This window comes from Carassius carassius, chromosome 19 (assembly GCF_963082965.1).
Source record: "Carassius carassius chromosome 19, fCarCar2.1, whole genome shotgun sequence".
Lineage (NCBI taxonomy): Eukaryota > Metazoa > Chordata > Actinopteri > Cypriniformes > Cyprinidae > Carassius > Carassius carassius.
The window spans coordinates 12,244,963-12,263,674 of NC_081773.1; the positions used below are offsets into that span (position 1 = coordinate 12,244,963).

At 38.7% G+C, this 18,712-nt stretch overlaps 1 protein-coding gene across 3 annotated transcripts; it reads left to right on the forward strand.

Annotated features, from left to right (window-relative positions):
* Positions 1-497: 497 nt before the first annotated feature.
* Positions 498-18,269, forward strand: LOC132095085 (protein mono-ADP-ribosyltransferase PARP4-like). Of its 3 annotated transcripts, none has more exons than XM_059499843.1 (34): positions 498-565; positions 771-910; positions 1,162-1,357; positions 1,790-1,904; positions 2,013-2,091; positions 2,208-2,306; positions 2,400-2,558; positions 2,646-2,783; positions 2,874-3,032; positions 3,713-3,864; positions 3,966-4,097; positions 4,802-4,900; positions 5,023-5,206; positions 5,318-5,453; positions 7,829-7,971; positions 8,405-8,536; positions 8,628-8,714; positions 8,810-8,974; positions 9,062-9,105; positions 9,387-9,465; positions 9,569-9,706; positions 9,830-10,037; positions 10,150-10,220; positions 10,301-10,488; positions 10,574-10,673; positions 10,792-10,962; positions 13,008-13,088; positions 13,182-13,262; positions 13,354-13,449; positions 15,831-15,968; positions 16,072-17,175; positions 17,264-17,366; positions 17,749-17,881; positions 17,961-18,269. In XM_059499843.1, the coding sequence occupies exons 2-34, from the start codon at positions 785-787 to the stop codon at positions 18,166-18,168; spliced, it is 5,244 nt and encodes a 1,747-aa protein (XP_059355826.1). In that variant the 5' UTR covers positions 498-565; positions 771-784; the 3' UTR covers positions 18,169-18,269. The 3 variants fall into 3 exon arrangements, with proteins under 3 accessions (XP_059355826.1, XP_059355825.1, XP_059355827.1); XM_059499842.1 differs by having other exon boundaries at positions 504-614; XM_059499844.1 differs by having other exon boundaries at positions 504-614; positions 1,817-1,904.
* Positions 18,270-18,712: the final 443 nt, after the last annotated feature.

An 18,712-nucleotide genomic window follows, 5' to 3' on the forward strand; every position in this document is an offset into this window, starting at 1 on the left:
AAAATCTTCAGTGTTGCATGATCCTTCAGAAATCATTCTAATGTGCTGATTTGCTGCTCAGGAAGCATTTATTATTATTATCAATGTTGAAAACAGCTGGGCTTCTTAATATTTTTGTTGATGAATACAGACTGTAACATGTATGACATGCGTTAAGGTCACGTGTTGGGCTCCTATAGTTGGGCTTCTTATTTGGTTTAAGCATTAAACAGAATCTGTTGTAGAAATGAGACAATTTCTACAATTAATTAGACAATTAATTATTATTTATATATATATATATATATATATAAATTAATAATATAATATTATAATAATATATATTTATATATGTTAAATAATAATTAATTGTTAATAATCTTTTTTTTTCTCTTTTTTTTAAGAAATCTAATGTATATTGTAACCACTAGATGGAGCCCATCTAATGTTTTTATCTCGGGGAGGTGTGTCTTTACTGCATACATGAGTCAGGAACCACTTTTACTGAACTTTACACTGCAGGTTATTTACGTCTTCGTGTATTCTCTTAAAACCTAAGTGTCACTCGACTCTGTCCTTGTCTGCGGTAAGAGGCTCTAACATCTGCTTTGACACGACAACACCGCTATTACACGGTCTGATTTATTTAATGAACAGTCGAGATGTTTACTTGAAGTATGTGTACTTTGTGGTAACACGGAAATAGAATGACACGCTACTGTACAGGGTTTATCATATGATTGTTATTTACTTTAGGTTTTTCTTTCTGCCTCCTTTCTCTGCATTTTTAGACACTGGTGGCAACATGACAGTGTTTGAAAACTGCACTGTGGTGTTAGATGTGAAAAATGTGCCTTTTAAAGAGAAGAATAAACTGAGATTAGCTCTACTGGAGAATGGAGGAAACATCTCATATGTCATCAACAAAGAGGTACGTATTCTACTCTTCTGTCTCTTCTAAAGCAAATTATTGTTTAGATAATGGTAAGAAGTTTTGTTTCAAAGTTGCATAAAATACAGACCCTTTCTTCTTGGTTTTCTGTTAGGTTCCTCAACAGGAACTTTAGTATGAATGGTACCATTAATGCTTAAAAAAGTGATAAAATGACACCAAAATCATTATATCAGTGGAATGATTGTACTGAGTCAGTGTATCTTCTGACCTCGGTTTATCTCCTCCAGTGCTCTTTTGTAGTCACTAGCAGTGTGAATGACCTGAGCAGTAACCGGCAGCGCAGCATCCAGAAGCTGCAGATCCCAGTGGTCGGGACGCAGTATGTGTGGAGCAGTCTGGACCAAGGGCATCTCCTGCCTTTGATGGAGCATAATTTGACCCCACAGCTGCCATATCCCGCCTCTGAATTCCTCCCTCCTTCAGGTAGGAGTTTATGAAGACTTGTTTTCTGTGGTTCTCTTAGCACACTGTGATCTAGAAACCTGGTTTAGTTTTTTATTCAAAGAAATTTCTCAGACTGTGATTTTAGCCAAACCAGCGCTAAATGTATTTTATCACTGCCTTTCTTCAGGAGAACAGATGTCAGTTGTTTGTCTAAAGTGTAAGGTTAACTTGCATCAGATGTGAAAGGAGGTCAAAGGGACAGAACAGATGGGAGTGTCACAGGCAGATTTGTTTTATTTGTTTACATTGGGTGTGTTTGGTTCTCTGTTTGCATACGTTTGGCCTTTTGTTGTAGTACTTTTTTTTTTTTGAGAATATATTTGTCATTCTGTTTGGGTTTTGAGAGTGTTAAGTGAGATTAAACCATGTATTTTTGTGGCACGGTTGACATTGTTATTTTTCACGATAAAGAGATAAAAGTGTCAACACACATACCAGGAAAAGAGACGTTCAAAGGTCACCCTGAACTCCCAAAGACTGAAGCTGAGATTCTTGAGAAGGGTGGACCCCGTCCTGGCAGGTTCAGGTGCGCTCTTGTTTTTTGTCACTGCCAGTTTGTTCAAGTTTTTGCAGAACTTGTGCTGTTCAGATTTATTTGTTTACCTGACTACTCCTTTTCATTCCCTCAATGCAGAGTTTACAAAGAAGGCGACCATGACCTGCCTGAATTTCCTTCATATTTTCAAGTGGCCAAGTATTCAGTTTTTGAGAAGGTGAGAGACTTCATTCATCATTCACATTATCTATAAAAGAAAAAAAAAGTATGATGACCGTTTTAACACATTCTTCACCACAGCCTGAGCATGCTGCAAGTGTTTTTGTGTTTCAGGTCAAACCAAAGACTTTGTCTGTTCTGGAGCTGCAGAGTGCCAAAGGCCAGGCAGGCCAGCAGTATCGTGTGTTGTGTTCAGTCTTGCGTGAAGCTGAGGTTTGATCATCATGAATGTTGTTATCAATGGAATCACAGATGGTGACGGGATGCTGAATTTGTCTTTTGGTGACTCTCTCTCTTTTGCTATAGACTGAAGTGGTTCAGGACAAGCTTGCGTTCTGCGTGACGTCTGAAGATGCAGTGGAAGCATATCTGCAGCTGATAAAGGAGATTGAGACCAAGGGATTCACAAAGACACACACATTTCCCCCTGAGATTGAGCGCTTGGCATCCTACAGTCTGAAGCAGGTTAGATAAACACATCACAGAACAGTTTTTATTTTTTTGATACATCTGTAATGGGTGTGAAATAATTGCTCACTCTTTGATTGGCAGCTGCTGTTGGAGGAAAAGCTGAACTGCAGCACATTGTCACAGGAAGTTGGTGTTTTTGTGGAGCTGGTTTGGACTGAAGCTCTCGGTTCCCTTAATAACATCCTGACAGTCCCTGTCTCCAGAATAAGCCTCAATGATGTGAGAATGAGCTTAGCGCAGTAAAGAAGCTGACAGGAATTAGCTGTGTTTAACGGTTCCGGTGTGTTTATTGGCTCTGTGCTGCTGCAGGTGAGCAGGGTCGAGGGACTGTTACTGCAGGCACAAAAGACTAAGAAAGAGGATGAAGTCAAAGCCCTTCTGGAGGAGGTCAACACTCTTCTACCCCTCAGAATGACCGACCCTCCTTCCAAACACAAGCTCGTGTCTCAGAAACTAGACCTTTGTCAGGTATCACATACATCAATTTATAGTATAAAATTATTATAAGACTTTAGGTATAGAGTGTATCGATGCATGCCAAGCTGGTAGAAAATTGCTAAAAATGTGACAACTCACCTAGGTTGAAATGTTAAGCAAATTGTGATACAATTGGGGGTTTATGTGAATGGATATTTAAGGGAGAACTGACTGTCTTCAGAAAAAAGATTAGATGGTATTCTTTTCATCTTATCAATGTATAATGCTTATCGAAATGGTATTTATAAGTGCAGCGCTGCTTTGTTTACAGCAGTAACCATGTCTCATACTCATTTTGTCTGAGAAATAATAAAAGAACACTTTTACATTTATAATTTGTCCTAAATCTCATTTTGTTAAAAGAGGATTAGCATCATGAATCACAGCAAGTCATGAGTTGAGTGAATTGTTACATCCTCTTATTTAAGATCTTTAAGATTTTGGTATAATATTATTTTCATAACAGTTAAGCTACTTTTCTTCATTTTTTTATTATTGGACGGTTTTACATTTTGCTGTTTTGTAGGATTTTTTTAAATTACTGTAATACAATGATTATACTATTTAAATGCATTAAAATACTAAGTGAAATACCTTCACATTTTAAGATTTTGAAGAATTCAACACTGGAGATCTGTCCTTTTTACTCTTTTTATTCTTGTCGTCTCCAGCTGATCAGAGATATTGTAAATGTGAGTGAGGCCACTCTGGGAAGCCCCTTACCCTCGTCTCTGGGAAAGTATCGAGCTCTGAGGTGCAGCATTGAGGTTGTCCCACCACAAAACCCTGAGTTTCATGTTGTCTCTCAACTGCTTCAGGACAGGTAAACATGATTGTGTGTGCAGATTGTGGTCTGAAGTTCAAACATAAACATATTTCAGAGTATGTCTTCAAATAATAATGTTGATCTTGTATCAACTACAGGCCTGTTCAGATTCAGCAGATACTGCGTGTCAGCAGAGGGGTGGAGCTTCAGTTGTTTATGGAGGATTTAGGCAACATTAAACCCCTCCTCCACTCCTCTAGTCCCAGCAGTTTTGTTGGAATACTGTCACGGTAGGAGCTCATTAAAAAAAAAAAAAACCTTTGTATACATGCAATGATAAAACAGCACACCCATTTACAGTATTTTTTATCATTTTTTTATTTTATCATTTATAAGTGATGTATAATTGTCCATGAAGGCTAGAAGTGAAAAACTCCTTATATTCAGGTGTGCAGAATTATTAGGCATGTTTTATTTACAGATAAAATGAGCCAAAAAAGAGGTTTAACTCAGACTGAAAAGGCAAAAATTATTAATTCTTCATGAGAAATATTAAAAACTAATGCAATACAGAAATTGCAAAGTTAAGACATGACCACTGGACAGCAAAATGCTCACATGGTCAGAGAGGTCAGAAAAAAATATATTGAGAAGAAAAGACAAAAGATTTAACTGCAAAAGATTGAAGAAAACATGGCTAATAATTCTGCACACCTGAATATAAGAAGTTTTTCACTTCCAGCCTTCATGGACAATTTCTCACTTATAAATGATTAAATACAAAATCAATAGTAGTTATTAAGACTGATGTGGTTGAAATTGGTCAAATATGCTTGGAAAAAAATATCATCAGAATATCAACGAGCCTAATAATTATGCATGTATACTGTGGTGGGGTGAGTGAATCATGTTTCTTCTGGCTGATATTCAAATCTAAATAAATGGAAATTAATGCACCAAGTATTTTTAAAGAAATTTTAAACATTCTATACAGAGGTCTGCTGCTGCCCAGGGTTGGAGTCGAACAGCATGGAATTGAGAGAACGGATATAGGGAATCTTGGAGGAGGAATCTACTTCAGTGACTCTCTGAAGTCAGTTGTCTTTACCATTACTCAGTTGTCTCTTAATATAACAGATTTATTAATAATGTGAATCCACTATCATGACAACTGGAGATTTGAGCTAGTCTGTATGTTTCTTCTCTGTGTTAAAGCACTAGTTTGAAATACTCCAAGCCCAGTGTGACTGACGGCTCTCGGCTGCTGCTGGTGTGTGAAGTGGCGTTGGGTCGGTGTAAGGACCTGCTGAAAAAAGACACCACTTTGACTCGTGCTCCTGACGGCTACCACAGTGTGCATGGAGTCCAACGCACTCCCAACAGACTCTCTGAATTTGAGGTGCTATTCTTATTTTCTGTGTACTTAAATTTTTTGCTTGTGTTTTTGGGATCTGATATGCATTTGTATGTGTGTGTGTGTGTGTGTGTGTGTGTGTGTTATCTTTAATAGGATGATGAGTTTGTCGTCTATAACACAGAGCAGATCAGACTGAAGTATGTTGTGCAGTACAGTCTGGAGGGAGACGAGTTAAAAGAGTTTCAGCCTCAGATCAACACTCAGCTCACGGAAACAATGCCTGATATCTGTGAGTAAAGTTTAGTTAGTCTCAGTCTCAGACGTCACACCGACGGACTGTTGGCTAAATGTCTGATGCATATGGCACACAAAATTGGAAACACTTCAGGAGTATTGAAGTCGTCATCGGATTGGATGAATTGAACAGGGTTTCTGGGAGATGTACACTCGTGGCCAAAAGTTTTGAGAATTACATAAATATTAGTTTTCAAAAAGTTTGCTGCTAAACTGCTTTTAGATCTTTGTTTCAGTTGTTTCTGTGATGTACTGAAATATAATTACAAGCACTTCATACGTTTCAAAGGCTTTTATAGACAATTACATGACATTTATGCAAAGAGTCAGTATTTGCAGTGTTGGCCCTTCTTTTTCAGGACCTCTGCAATTCGACTGGGCATGCTCTCAATCAACTTCTGGGCCAAATCCTGACTGATAGCAACCCATTCTTTCATAATCACTTCTTGGAGTTTGTCAGAATTAGTGGGTTTTTGTTTGTCCACCCGCCTCTTGAGGATTGACCACAAGTTCTCAATGGGATTAAGATCTGGGGAGTTTCCAGGCCATGGACCCAAAATTTCAACATTCTGGTCCCCGAGCCACTTAGTTATCACTTTTGCCTTATGGCACGGTGCTCCATCGTGCTGGAAAATGCATTGTTCTTCACCAAACTGTTGTTGGATTGTTGGAAGAAGTTGCTGTTGGAGGGTGTTTTGGTACCATTCTTTATTCATGGCTGTGTTTTTGGGCAGAATTCTGAGTGAGCCCACTCCCTTGGATGAGAAGCAACCCCACACATGAATGGTGTCAGGATGCTTTACTGTTGGCATGACACAGGACTGATGGTAGCGCTCACCTTTTCTTCTCCGGACAAGCCTTTTTCCAGATGCCCCAAACAATCAGAAAGGGGCTTCATCGGAGAATATGACTTTGCCCCAGTCCTCAGCAGTCCATTCACTATACTTTCTGCAGAAGATCAATCTGTCTCTGATGTTTTTTTTTGGAGAGAAGTGGCTTCTTTGCTGCCCTTCTTGACACCAGGCCATCTTCCAAAAGTCTTCGCCTCACTGTGCGTGCAGATGCGCTCACACCTGCCTGCTGCCATTCCTGAGCAAGCTCTGCACTGGTGGCACTCCGATCCCGCAGCTGAATCCTCTTTAGGAGACGATCCTGGCGCTTGCTGGACTTTCTTGGACACCCTGAAGCCTTCTTTACAAGAATTGAACCTCTTTCCTTGAAGTTCTTGATGATCCTATAAATTGTTGATTTAGGTGCAATCTTAGTAGCCACAATATCGTTGCCTGTGAAGCCATTTTTATGCAACGCAATGATGGCTGCACGCGTTTCTTTGCAGGTCACCATGGTTAACAATGGAAGAACAATGATTTCAAGCATCACCCTCCTTTTAACACGTCAAGTCTGCCATTCTAACCCAATCAGCCTGACATAATGATCTCCAGCCTTGTGCTCGTCAACATTCTCACCTGAGTTAACAAGACGATTACTGAAATGATCTCAGCAGGTCCTTTAATGACAGCAATGAAATGCAATGGAAAGGTTTTTTTGGGGATTAAGTTAATTTTTATGGCAAAGAAGGACTATGCAATTCATCTGATCACTCTTCATAACATTCTGGAGTATATGCAAATTGCTATTATAAAAACTTAAGCAGCAACTTTTCCAATTTCCAATATTTATGTAATTCTCTAAACTTTTGGCCACGACTGTATGTTGCGTTCTTTAATGTTCCTCCTGGTTGCAAAGATGCTGTGATGCCATGTTTACAACTGTGACAATGAGCACTTATCGGGATCACCTAAATGATGGATTTTCAAAAGTATGTGAAATATGTAACGTTTGTGCATAGACTTTCTAAAATATGTCCAAGAGTTGGTCTGTTATTGTGGTGACATTTCCACATCCCTAAACATGGCACAGCAAAAAAAGTAAACAAAACGTGCTTGGTTGCTTTACCTGTCAGTCATATTGTCTCTTGGGTGGGCCTTGGCCATTCAAAGCGGCCAAAGTTCCCAGACCTTGTGCATCAGTCTGAAGGTCTCTCTATTGGAGACTGAAGTTTAGTGAACAGGACATGCTGAGAGAGAAACCATTACCAGCTTTCATATGTAGAGGAATCTGTTTTAACTTCGACTTTTTTTATCAAATGAATAAATCACATTTTATAAACATTTGCTAAAGAAAAGCAAACTAGAATTTACAGTTAACATAGGATAGGATTAAATTAATTGTGTTCTTTAAAATTAAATAATTGCATTTAACAATCCCTTATAATTTAATATATATTAAAAAACAATTATCTGTGAAGCTGAATGCTATGATTTTTGTTGTTAAATTCATTAGTGGTTTTGTTTGAATGTGCTTCTTTAGTGTCCAGTGATGACAGTGAGGGTTTGGAGTCCACTAAGAATCCTCTGGAGGAGATGAATGCAGGTTTGCTGGACAGCAGTGGTCAGAAACTTCCTCTGAAGGCCGTCAATGTGAGGTGCAAGCTGGTGGACCTGCTGTGTCAGGTATGATACTACAGCAGTGGACCACTAGTATGTGAAAAGAAGAGTTGTCAAAGTATAATTTTGTTCTCTTACATGTTAAACCATTTATAAACTGAAAAAAACATGGAATAAAGTCAAAAAATATTATAAAAGGCCTTTACATACGGAAGTACAATTTAAAGACATGCAATCAAACTAAAAGAGCAAATTGATATACAAAACAGCTAATGAACTAGAACTAGAACAAAACAGTGATGGACGCAATCAGACCACAGGAGTACATACATAACCAGAACTTCAAAATTAAAACTGAAAGAATTAACAAACTAAAAGACAGACACAAATCAAACCGTGGTCTTTTGGCTTAGATTTTGCCACAGCCATAGAGCCAGATTATTACATTATAATTCTAAAATCTAAACCATATCCTTAACATTCTCTCCGCTTCCACCAGGTCATCATATTTCAGACCTACACAAACCAGAATGATTTTTCCATTGAGGCAAAGTATGTCTTTCCACTGGAGGAGACGGCAGTAGTGTGTGGATTTGAAGCCTTTATCAATGGAAAACACGTCATTGGAAAGGTGCGAGGCATTCAGAATTTGTCAAATGCAGTCTCTGCTTTTTCAACCTCTTTCTCATCAGTTTAGTCACAAATGTCAATTTTACCTGTAGGTAAAGGAAAAGGAGCAGGCTCGTAAGGAGTACAAGCAAGCCATAGAGATGGGTCATGGAGCCTACCTGATGGACCAGGATGCACCTGTGAGTTACTGTAACTGATTTGGAGCTTGTGTGTGTGTGTGTGTGATAATGCATCAGAAGGTGTCTTTAAGAGGTCATGTGTTTATGTGAGGCAGGATGTATTTACTATCAGTGTGGGGAATCTTCCTCCTGGAGCCACAGTTCTGATCAAGGTCACGTTCATCACTGAGCTGGTGGTCCGATCAGGCTCTATAATCTTCTCACTGTCTGGCAGCGTGGCACCATGGCAGCAGAGCGCCGCCCTTAATCAGACAACTCAGGTTCGACGCACCTTAGTTACTGTATTTAAAATCCTGTTTGGCCTGCTGATTCTTAGTGTTTTGAATGACATTTGCACTGCATTTCAGGCCACTCTTGAAAAGATTGGTGTGATGGAGCTTCAGTCAGTGGGGTGAGAATCTCAAACGCTGGCGAATTCGCAGGGAAATTCTGCTGATGAGTAACAAAATAGAAGCCAATTATTTTATGTAGCTAACCATGTGTAACATAATTTAACACTTAACCTTTAAACTTTTATAACTTCGCGCTTTATTTACAGTAGCATCTTGTCCAGTTTGGACATTGGGGGGTTACATGGTTGTTGCATTGTTCTGTTTAGTATATGGTTTTGATAAAAATTATCAATCCTTTTCAATGTCCTCTAATGCTTTTGTTCCCTCTCTCTTTCTTCAGGGAGTTTTCTCTGTCTATGTCCATTGAAATGCATCATGAGATCATCAACTTGAGCTCTTCACACCGCATCAGAACCAAGGTTATTTTACTTTTGTGCATGATCTTACTTAATACTGTATTTTCTGAAAAAAGTAACGCATTTAGTTATGAACCATATTAACAGTATTATTTTCCCTGTTCAGAGGACAGACTGTAAGGCAGTGATCCACACGTTACCGGGACAGACACTGGGATCTGAAGGGTTACAGGTGTCCTTTAGTCTTTCTAATATCCACATGCCCAGGATGTGGGTGGAGAACCATCCACACAAAAATAGTCAGGTAAAGAAATGATCACTCAAATCTGTTTTCCTGTCTGTCATGGATATTGCACACAAAAAGTGACACTTTCCATCTTATGCACCCTGTCAAAAATAAACACTGATACGGATCTGATCCCTGCAGGCCTGCATGCTGGTGTTTTATCCAGACTTTAAGTCAAGTGGGGTGTCCACCTCTGGAGGTCTGTTTGATGTGAATGATGTGGTCATTCTTCTGGACTCCTCCAAGTCCATGCAGGGAGACGCCATGCTGAACGCTCGAAGGATTGCCCTTCAAGTTCTCAAATCTCTAGACCGCTCACTGAAGATCAACATCATCTCTTTCAGCACTGGTGAGTGCTCACTGAAACTGTCTGATATTGTCATCTTGTGGACATTTTAATTTCTCTGTTCTTTTTGTAATACAAAGTGAAGCATTATGGGTAAATATGTGCATCTTTACAGATTACAAGGAAGCTTTTCCTGCACCAGTGCCTTTAGATGAGGCATCTGAAGCAGCCAGAAAATTTATCATGGTGAGTAATGTTTACAAATGTTTAAAGATGGTTCTGAATCTCAGTTCTTTTGCATTTCATTGCATTTCTCCTCGCTTCAGTCGTGTGGCAGCTCTGGTGGCGGCACTGATCTGTGGCGGCCTCTCCGTAGTCTGAGTCTGCTGCCTACCTCCCGGGGTGTGAGGAACATCCTGCTGCTCTCTGATGGACATGTTCAGAACCAGCCTCTGACCCTACAGCTGGTCCGAGAAAACTCCTGCCACATGCGCCTCTTCACCTGCGGACTCAGGTCTGCCTTAAACAATTCTCTTTTTTCTCTTTCACTTACACTGAATTTCTGAATGAACAGTTTGGTTGTGTTTGTGTTTGTCTAGCTCGACAGCTAATCGTCATATGCTCAGAGCTTTGGCTCAGGCAGGTGGAGGAACATATGAATTTTTTGACACAAAGATGAAACACACTTGGGCAGAAAAGGTGAATCACACACATTACTGTATTTTTTTTTAATAACTAAAAAGGAAACATAATTTTTCCAAAATAGGCCAGGCTTGAGTTTGAGGCTTCAGTTGAAGAGATTTGTGGGTAATTTCAGGTGCGCGCTCAGGTTCAGCGAATGGAGTCTCCAGGCTGCAGATCAGTGACAGTGAAGTGGCAGCAGTTTAATCCCACAGCGCCGCTTCCTGTTCAAGCCCCCTCACAGCTTCACGCTCTCTTCAGTGACTGTCACTCTCTGGTGTACGGCTTTGTGCAACACTGCACTCAGGTAGACAGGCTTTACTTAAAAGTTGCATAGTTGCTTACAGGTGCAGGTCATATAATTAAAAATCATCAAAAAGTTGATTTCACTAATTTTAATTTTGATGTTTATAACTGACAACTAAGGAAAATATTGAAGACAACTGGTGCCACACTCTAATCAGCCAATTAACTCAAAACACCTGCAAAGCTTTTAAATGGTCTCAGTATAGTTCTGTAGGCTACACAATCATGGGAAAGACTGCTGACTTGACAGTTGCCCAAAAGACAACCATTGACACCTTGCACAAGGAGGGCAAGACCCAAAAGGTCATTGCAAAAGAGGCTGGCTGTTCACAGAGCTCTGTGTCCAAGCACATTAATAGAGAGGCGAAGGGAAGGAAAGATGTGGTAGAAAAAAGTGTACAAGCAATAGGGATAACCGCACCCTGGAGAGGATTGTGAAACAAAACCTATTAAAAAATGTGGGGGAGATTCACAAAGAGTGGACTGCAGCTGGAGTCAGTGCTTCAAGAAACACTGCGCACAGACGTATGCAAGACATGGGTTTCAGCTGTCACATTCTTTAGGCCAAGCCACTCTTGCACAACAGACAGCGTCAGAAGTGTCTGGCTTCAAAAAGGACTGGACTGCTGCTGAGTGGTCCAAAGTTATGTTCTCTGATGAAGGTAAATTTTGCATTTCCTTTGGATATCAGGGTCCCAGAGTCTGGAGGAAGAGAGAAGAGGCACACAATCCACATGGCTTGAGGTCCAGTGTAAGGTTTCCACATTCAATGATGGTTTGGGGTGCCATGTCATCTGCTGGTGTTGGTCCACTGTGTTTTCTAAAGGTCCAAGGTCAACACAGCCGTATACCAGGAAGTATAGAGCCCTATATGCTTCCTGCTGCTGACCAACATGATGGAGATGCAGATTTCATTTTCCAACAGGACTTGGCACATGCACACAGTGCCAAAGCTACCAGTAGCTGGTTTAAGGACCATGGTATCCCTGTTCTTAATTGGCCAGCAAACTCGCCTGACCTTAACCCCATAGAAAATCTATGAGGTACTGTGAAGAGGAAGATGCGATATGCCAGACCCAAGAATGCAGAAGAGCTGAAGGCCACTATCAGAGCAACCTGGGCTCTCATAACACCTGAGCAGTGCCACAGATTGATCGACTCCATGCCACGCTGCATTTCTGCAGTAATTCAGCCAAAAGGAGCCCAAACTAAGTATTGAGAGCTGTAATTGCTCATACTTTTCATTTTCATACTTTTCAGTTGGCCAAGATTTCTAAAAATCCTTTCTTTATATTGGTCTTAAGTAATATTCTAATTTTCTGAGATACTGAATTTGGGATTTTCCTTAGTTGTCGGTTATAATCATCAAAATTAAAAGAAAGAAACATTTGCAATATATCAGTCTAAGTTTAATGAATGAATATAATATACAAGTTACATTTTTTGAATGGAATTAGTGAAATAAATCAACTTTTTGATGATATTCTAATTATTTGACCAGCACCTGTATTGTCGTTGTTATTAGGAATGTGTCATATATTGAATATTCACAATAAAAATTAGGCAACATCATGAATGTAGTGTTAAGTTTAGTTTAGTAATGTTTGGTATGTTTGGTATATTTTCATTTTTGTGAATCAGTTCAAACTGTTTCAGTTAATTGATTTAAAACTCTGAATAAACATTTGCATAATCACTGAAAAATGTTCATGATACGTTAAAATATTTAAATAAAAATATATTTACTGTAGCTAAACACTGATTGTATTTTTTTTTACAAATTACTTATATATTTGTGCCAATATATATATACTTATATATTGTGTGTTGAGAATTTTTATATGTAAATTCATGTACATAAATATCCAGCAGTGAGCATAACATGGCTTAGTTAGACTGTCAACTGTCAAGATTTGTCCAAATTTACAATAACTACAGTATGTAATATTAATCAAGGCTGTAAAATATTAGGGTAGATATTTTAGCTGAAATGCCCAGTTATTTGTGTTTATTTATTGTTTTGATGTGTAATATTTACTCATTTAGGCCACACTGTTTGGTGATTTGAATGGACAAGAGATTAAAACAATGGTGTCCACCACAGAACTACAAAAGTCCAAGGGAACTGTGAGTGAACATCTTAAATACTTAATAAAATTTGAAACACCATCAGATGTTTATCAGGCATTTGAAGAGTTGTGTGTGTATGTGTGTGTGTAGTTCCTTCACAAGTTAACAGCAAGAGCAATCATCAGAGACTATGAAGATGGCATTCTAGCTAACAGTGAGGCTGAACATGAGGTACAATATTTGGCTGCATTATGATATTTTTATATAACCGTCAGATTTGCTAACAGAAAAACTTGACTTGCTGTCATTTATCTCTTATCAGGGGAAGAAAGCAGAGCTAAAGTCCTACATCATTGAGCTCAGTAAAGAGTTCTCCATCTTATCCCAGTTCACAAGCTTTGTCGCCATTGAAGAGAGGGTATGATTGCTGCTATTTAAAGGATCTAAAAATAAATCTGTAAAAATATATTTGTATTTATATATATATATATATATATATATATATATATATATATATATAAATACACAGTACAGACCAAAAGTTTGGAAACATTACTATTTTTAATGTTTTTGAAAGAAGTTTCTTCTGCTCATCAAGCCTGCATTTATTTGATCAAAAATACAGAAAAAACTAATATTGTGAAATATTATTACAACTTAAAATAATAGTTTTCTATTTGAATATACTTTAAAAAAAATAAATTATTCCTGTGATGCAAAGCTGAATTTTCAGCATCATTACTCCAGCCTTCAGTGTCACATGTAACATCCAGTCTATCACATGATCATTTAGAAATCATTCAAATATTCTGATTTATTATGAGTGTTGGAAACAGTTCTGCTGTCTAATATATTTGATGAATAAAAGGTTAAAAATAACTGCATTTATTAAAAAAAAAAAAAAAAAATTCTAATAATATATTTTCTTTACTATCACTTTTTATCAATTTAACACATCCTTGCTGAATAAAAGTATTGATTTTATTTTAAAAAAAGAAAAATAAATAAATTAAAAACAATTATTTTAAATTGTAATAATATATCACAATATTACATTTATTTTCTGTATTTTTGATCAAATAAATGCAGGCTTGATGAGCAGAAGAAACTTCTTTCAAAAACATTAAAAATATATAATGTTTCCAAACTTTCATATATATATGTATATATATATATATATATATATATATATATATTAGTGGTGGGCATAGATTAATTTTTTTTTAGATTAATCTCACTGTGATCTTGAAATTAATCTAGATTAAAATGGCTCATCCGAATTCTGCCGAAGGCATTTAGAATATGTGTGTTGCCCAAATAAAATTGACAAAAAGTAAGTCTTTGAGAAGGGGTTTATCAAGCTAGGTGGTGCATTAGAAAAGGGGCTCATCTCCTGTTTCCAAAATGCATCATAAAGTGCTTGAAAAAGCTGTAAACTAATTCCACATTGCACAAGATGCAAACAACCTTACGCCTGTTTCACACATACTCCGTCTGCAGTGCGTATGCGTTGCATATTTTTTTACGCACCCATGTTAACGGATTCCAGTTGCGTTCCAGGAGCGTTGCGTCTGCAGCAGTGCAGCGATAGTTTACGTACCGAGTAGCGAACTGAAATTGCGTCCTGTGTGAAAGCACATCGAGTCCGTGCTGCACCACATACGTAATGCACACGGACTGCATACGCACAGCAGATGGAGAAGACGGGGCCCCGGTGAAGGTTGTACCAGTGGGCCCTATTTGAAATTGTTTAATTTGTATGTTCGTTTATTTTTATTTATTTGTGCTATTTACACAAAGTTTTTTTCAAGTTTGTAGGTGTCAAGGTACAGAAACCAAATAATTAAATGTAAAATAGCACTGGATAGTCTTCAATGTAAAAATGAAATATACAATCAAATCTACATTTATTCAGACACCTTCAACGTTTATCACATTATTACAGTTTTGCTATATATATATCAGAAATTATATCTGGTGTCTGAATAATTTTTGGTTTGACTGTTAAAACTACAAAGTAATTCAGTTAAGAGCAGTGAGTGATTTTCTTTCATTTTCTTGGATTAACATTACAGCAGCCAGTAGCTAAATTAGGCGCGGTCACTTTAAGAGACGATGAACTCATCCAATATAATACACATCCCATTTTTTTCCTTAACTGTTTACTTTCACTTCAGAAATAACTGACAGTTTTTTCGAGCATAATTTCCAAGGTGGATATTTTGACATATTTTGTATGTATTTGTCGGCACAAGAGCAAAAATAAGCAAATTCGATGCTCAAGTGTTTTGAGACGCCTTTCTCTGCGTGAGCCCTGAACACCAGAACACCACGAGTACTGAATTGGGCTCTTTCACATCTTTTTGTTTGTTCAAACTGCGATTTGTATTTGTTCGTTCAGGTGCAGGAGTATGGAAGGCATTTTCTGCCAAATTTAAATAAATAAATGAAATGATTAAAATTAAAATTAAAACCAGATTAACTATTTCATTACAGAAAACTGTACGCAAAATATGTGACAAAATTGAGAATGAAATTAAATGATTTCATTTTCACGGTGACATACCTGTCAAATTGAAAAATAAAATGCAATTGCTGATTTCACATTTCATTTTCAATACAGTCTCGAGGCAAGACTGCCAATATTAAAATGAAAAGCAAACGTGAAAAAGAATGTTTTTTTTCGCAAAAAGGCAGAGTAATTCTAAGTAAAATTTGCCATGAATTAATTTGTGTGCACCATTTTAAACTGAATGACAATTAAAAATACCAACTAATACCCTCATTTTCTCTTTGTAGCAGCAGAATGAGCTTGACACTGGATTCACAGATATTCCTAAAATCATATCAGAGGAAGATGTGGATATTTTGCCATATATGGGCTGGACTGAAGAAAAGCTGGAGGCTGTGGATATTAGTAGTGCTGAAGATGATGATGTATGGGTAACAACAAAAGAGTCTATTAAAGCTGTTATGTCATGTAATGATAAATGTTGACAGCTTTTAGTATTCACAACAATGATTTTCATTTTGTTTTCAGACGGAATTAGAGGGATGGTGCAGTAGATCCACATCAAAAGATCTCCTGAGTTCTGCTTGTGTAGCAGATGATTTTGTTGTTGATTTACAAGATGAATATGAATATATTGATAACTCTTCAGCTTGCCCTTCTCATCCTCATAGAACCAGTAGCTCCTGGCATCCTTCACGTTTTGAAAGTAGCACTACTGCTTTCAGAAAAAGTTTGAAAAAATCGAGTCCAACATTTCCCCTTTGCCCTGCCTCAAAGGCTGCTTCCAGGCCTATAGCTGCTCGACCTGAAATACCAGTGGAAGTTCTCTGCAAGGCTAGCAAGCTTTCTCCTCCTCCTCCTCCCTTTCCTCCGCATAGAGGTGCCTCCATGAGTGACAGGCTTCCCCCTTTAGCTGCCAAACAGGCTATGGCCTGTATGCCTCCTCCTCCTCCTCCTCCTCCTCCATGTGGTGTTGCCTCCATGAGTGACAGGCTTCCATCTTCAGCTGCCAACCAGGTTACTGCCTTTATGCCTCCTCCTCCCTTGGTGGAACATCACTCCAGTATTCGTCAGACTATCCCTCCTTCCGCTGATTTCAAGATGTCCAGAACTAAGCTCTTGATCAAAAGTTATCACGCTCCCCCACCACCTCCACGCCCATTTTGTTCATATGAGCCTCCTCCCTCTGATCTTCTTGGTTTTGAATCAGTGGGTTTCCTAGAAGACGGCTTAGATTCGCTTACAAAAAAGAGTCCAATGGTTTCCTCTGCCACAGAGTTTGCCACTGAGCTTCATGCCTCAACTCCTTCTACCTGTGCAGATCCTCCTCGTTGCGCATCTCAGCAATTCATGTCCATGACTCCAAGCCCTTCTTCCCCTCCTGCTAATTCTCGCAGGGTGGGCGCATCTTTTTTCGGGAGGAGCAGGGCTGGTGGCTCCATTGCCTTTGCACCTCCCTCTGGTGCTGCACCGGATGGCTTTGGTTCCCTCAGAAGTAGGAATAAACATGTGGATTTTAGTTCCTCAGCCCCTAGAGCACTGCGAAAACAACTACTCCTCCAAAAAGTTGAAAAACCAATAAGCAGACCAGACAAAGTGGCCTGGAATGAGCTGTTTGAGCTTCAGCATGAGGTGTTTACACATGATTTATTTTACTAGATTATATACGGTTTTTAAATGTGTGAGGGAATATGAACATATGCGATGTGTTTGGATATAGGATGGATACTGGGAGTGCACTGACAGGCTGAGCAGCTTCCTTAACCTGGACGTAGACTTTTTTGCAAATGTCTTCCTTCAAGAGAAAGGCATCTGTTCCTTAGGTAACATGATTTTTTACATGCCTGTTGTTGGTCTTATCCATATTGCAGCTTATTCTCAGCAAGAACTGCCCATTTAGACAGGACGAGCCATCTGATTGACACGTAAAGCAACCAATCACAGTTTGTTCATATATAATATTTAGACAGACTGAGAAAACACAGGTGTCTTTACTGTGTAACTCCAGCCAATCATAGTATTATGTAATACTATCTTGCTAGGATGAGAAAGTGCTTTGCTTATTAAAAATGCAATATGCATCAGGCTATATCTGAATAGTGTTTCTTTTATCCTTTTATAGTTTCTTTTATAGTTTATAGTTTATTTTTCCGACACAGGTTGTGAGTCAGTATCAGTTAATTAGTCACATGTTTTGAATGTCAGGTGTGAAGGCTCATGCTGAAATTCTGAGGCTGGTGGCGACTCTGCTGGTGCTGCAGCTGATCCGGGTGAAGAAGCTGGAAGTGGGACGGCTGCTTGATTCTCTGCTCCGACTAAAAGAGTCCCAGGAGCCCAGGTACCAGTGCACGTCCTCATGCGGTGTAGTGATTGACTCATGTTTTTGGATCCATGACTTTCTGCTCTTCTCCATTCAGACCGATGTACTGGGAGGCAGTGAAGAGGGCCATGGACTGGGCCTGCCGGACAGACAGACAGTATCCGTGTGTGTACAGCCGGCTTGAGATCGGCCGGGATTGGGAATCATCTACACGTCAACTACTGGGCTGCGATTCTCCACACCCATATTCCCCACTCAAACCTGTTCTGGACAGACGTATTAGTCTTGTAGAAACTGGAGCTTAATTGCTTAATATTTTAAAAATATCTTTATGAGTCTTGGAGAGCTTTAAAGTGCCCTCATAACTGTATTTCTGTAAACTCTCTCTCTTCACATTATTGGGGGGGGGGGTAAATAAATTAGTATACCTTAAGATAATTAAACCCACAAAATATAAATAAATAGAAAATGAATTACAATATAGTCTCATGGCTTATTGTTCTCCGGCACCGTGCCCTATTTCCGGTGTTGTGCCCAACTTTGACCCCCTGCCAAATTATTACCCCCCCTCGTTCAAATCGCTACCTGATTGCCTAATCATAACCCCTCCCCTAATTCTAACCCCTCCCCCAAACCTACTCCTAAACCTACCAATACTAGGGGGGTAATAATTTGGCAGGGGATCAAAATAGGGCACAACACCGGCGTGCAGCGTTTAATCCTACATTTAAAAAAAAATAAATAAATAAAAAATCTTGTTGATTGATATCACTTTTGAGTCCATTAGTTCGCCTACCAATGGTATGACATTAAATAACAGTAACTAACATTAGTAGCCAGTCAGAATGT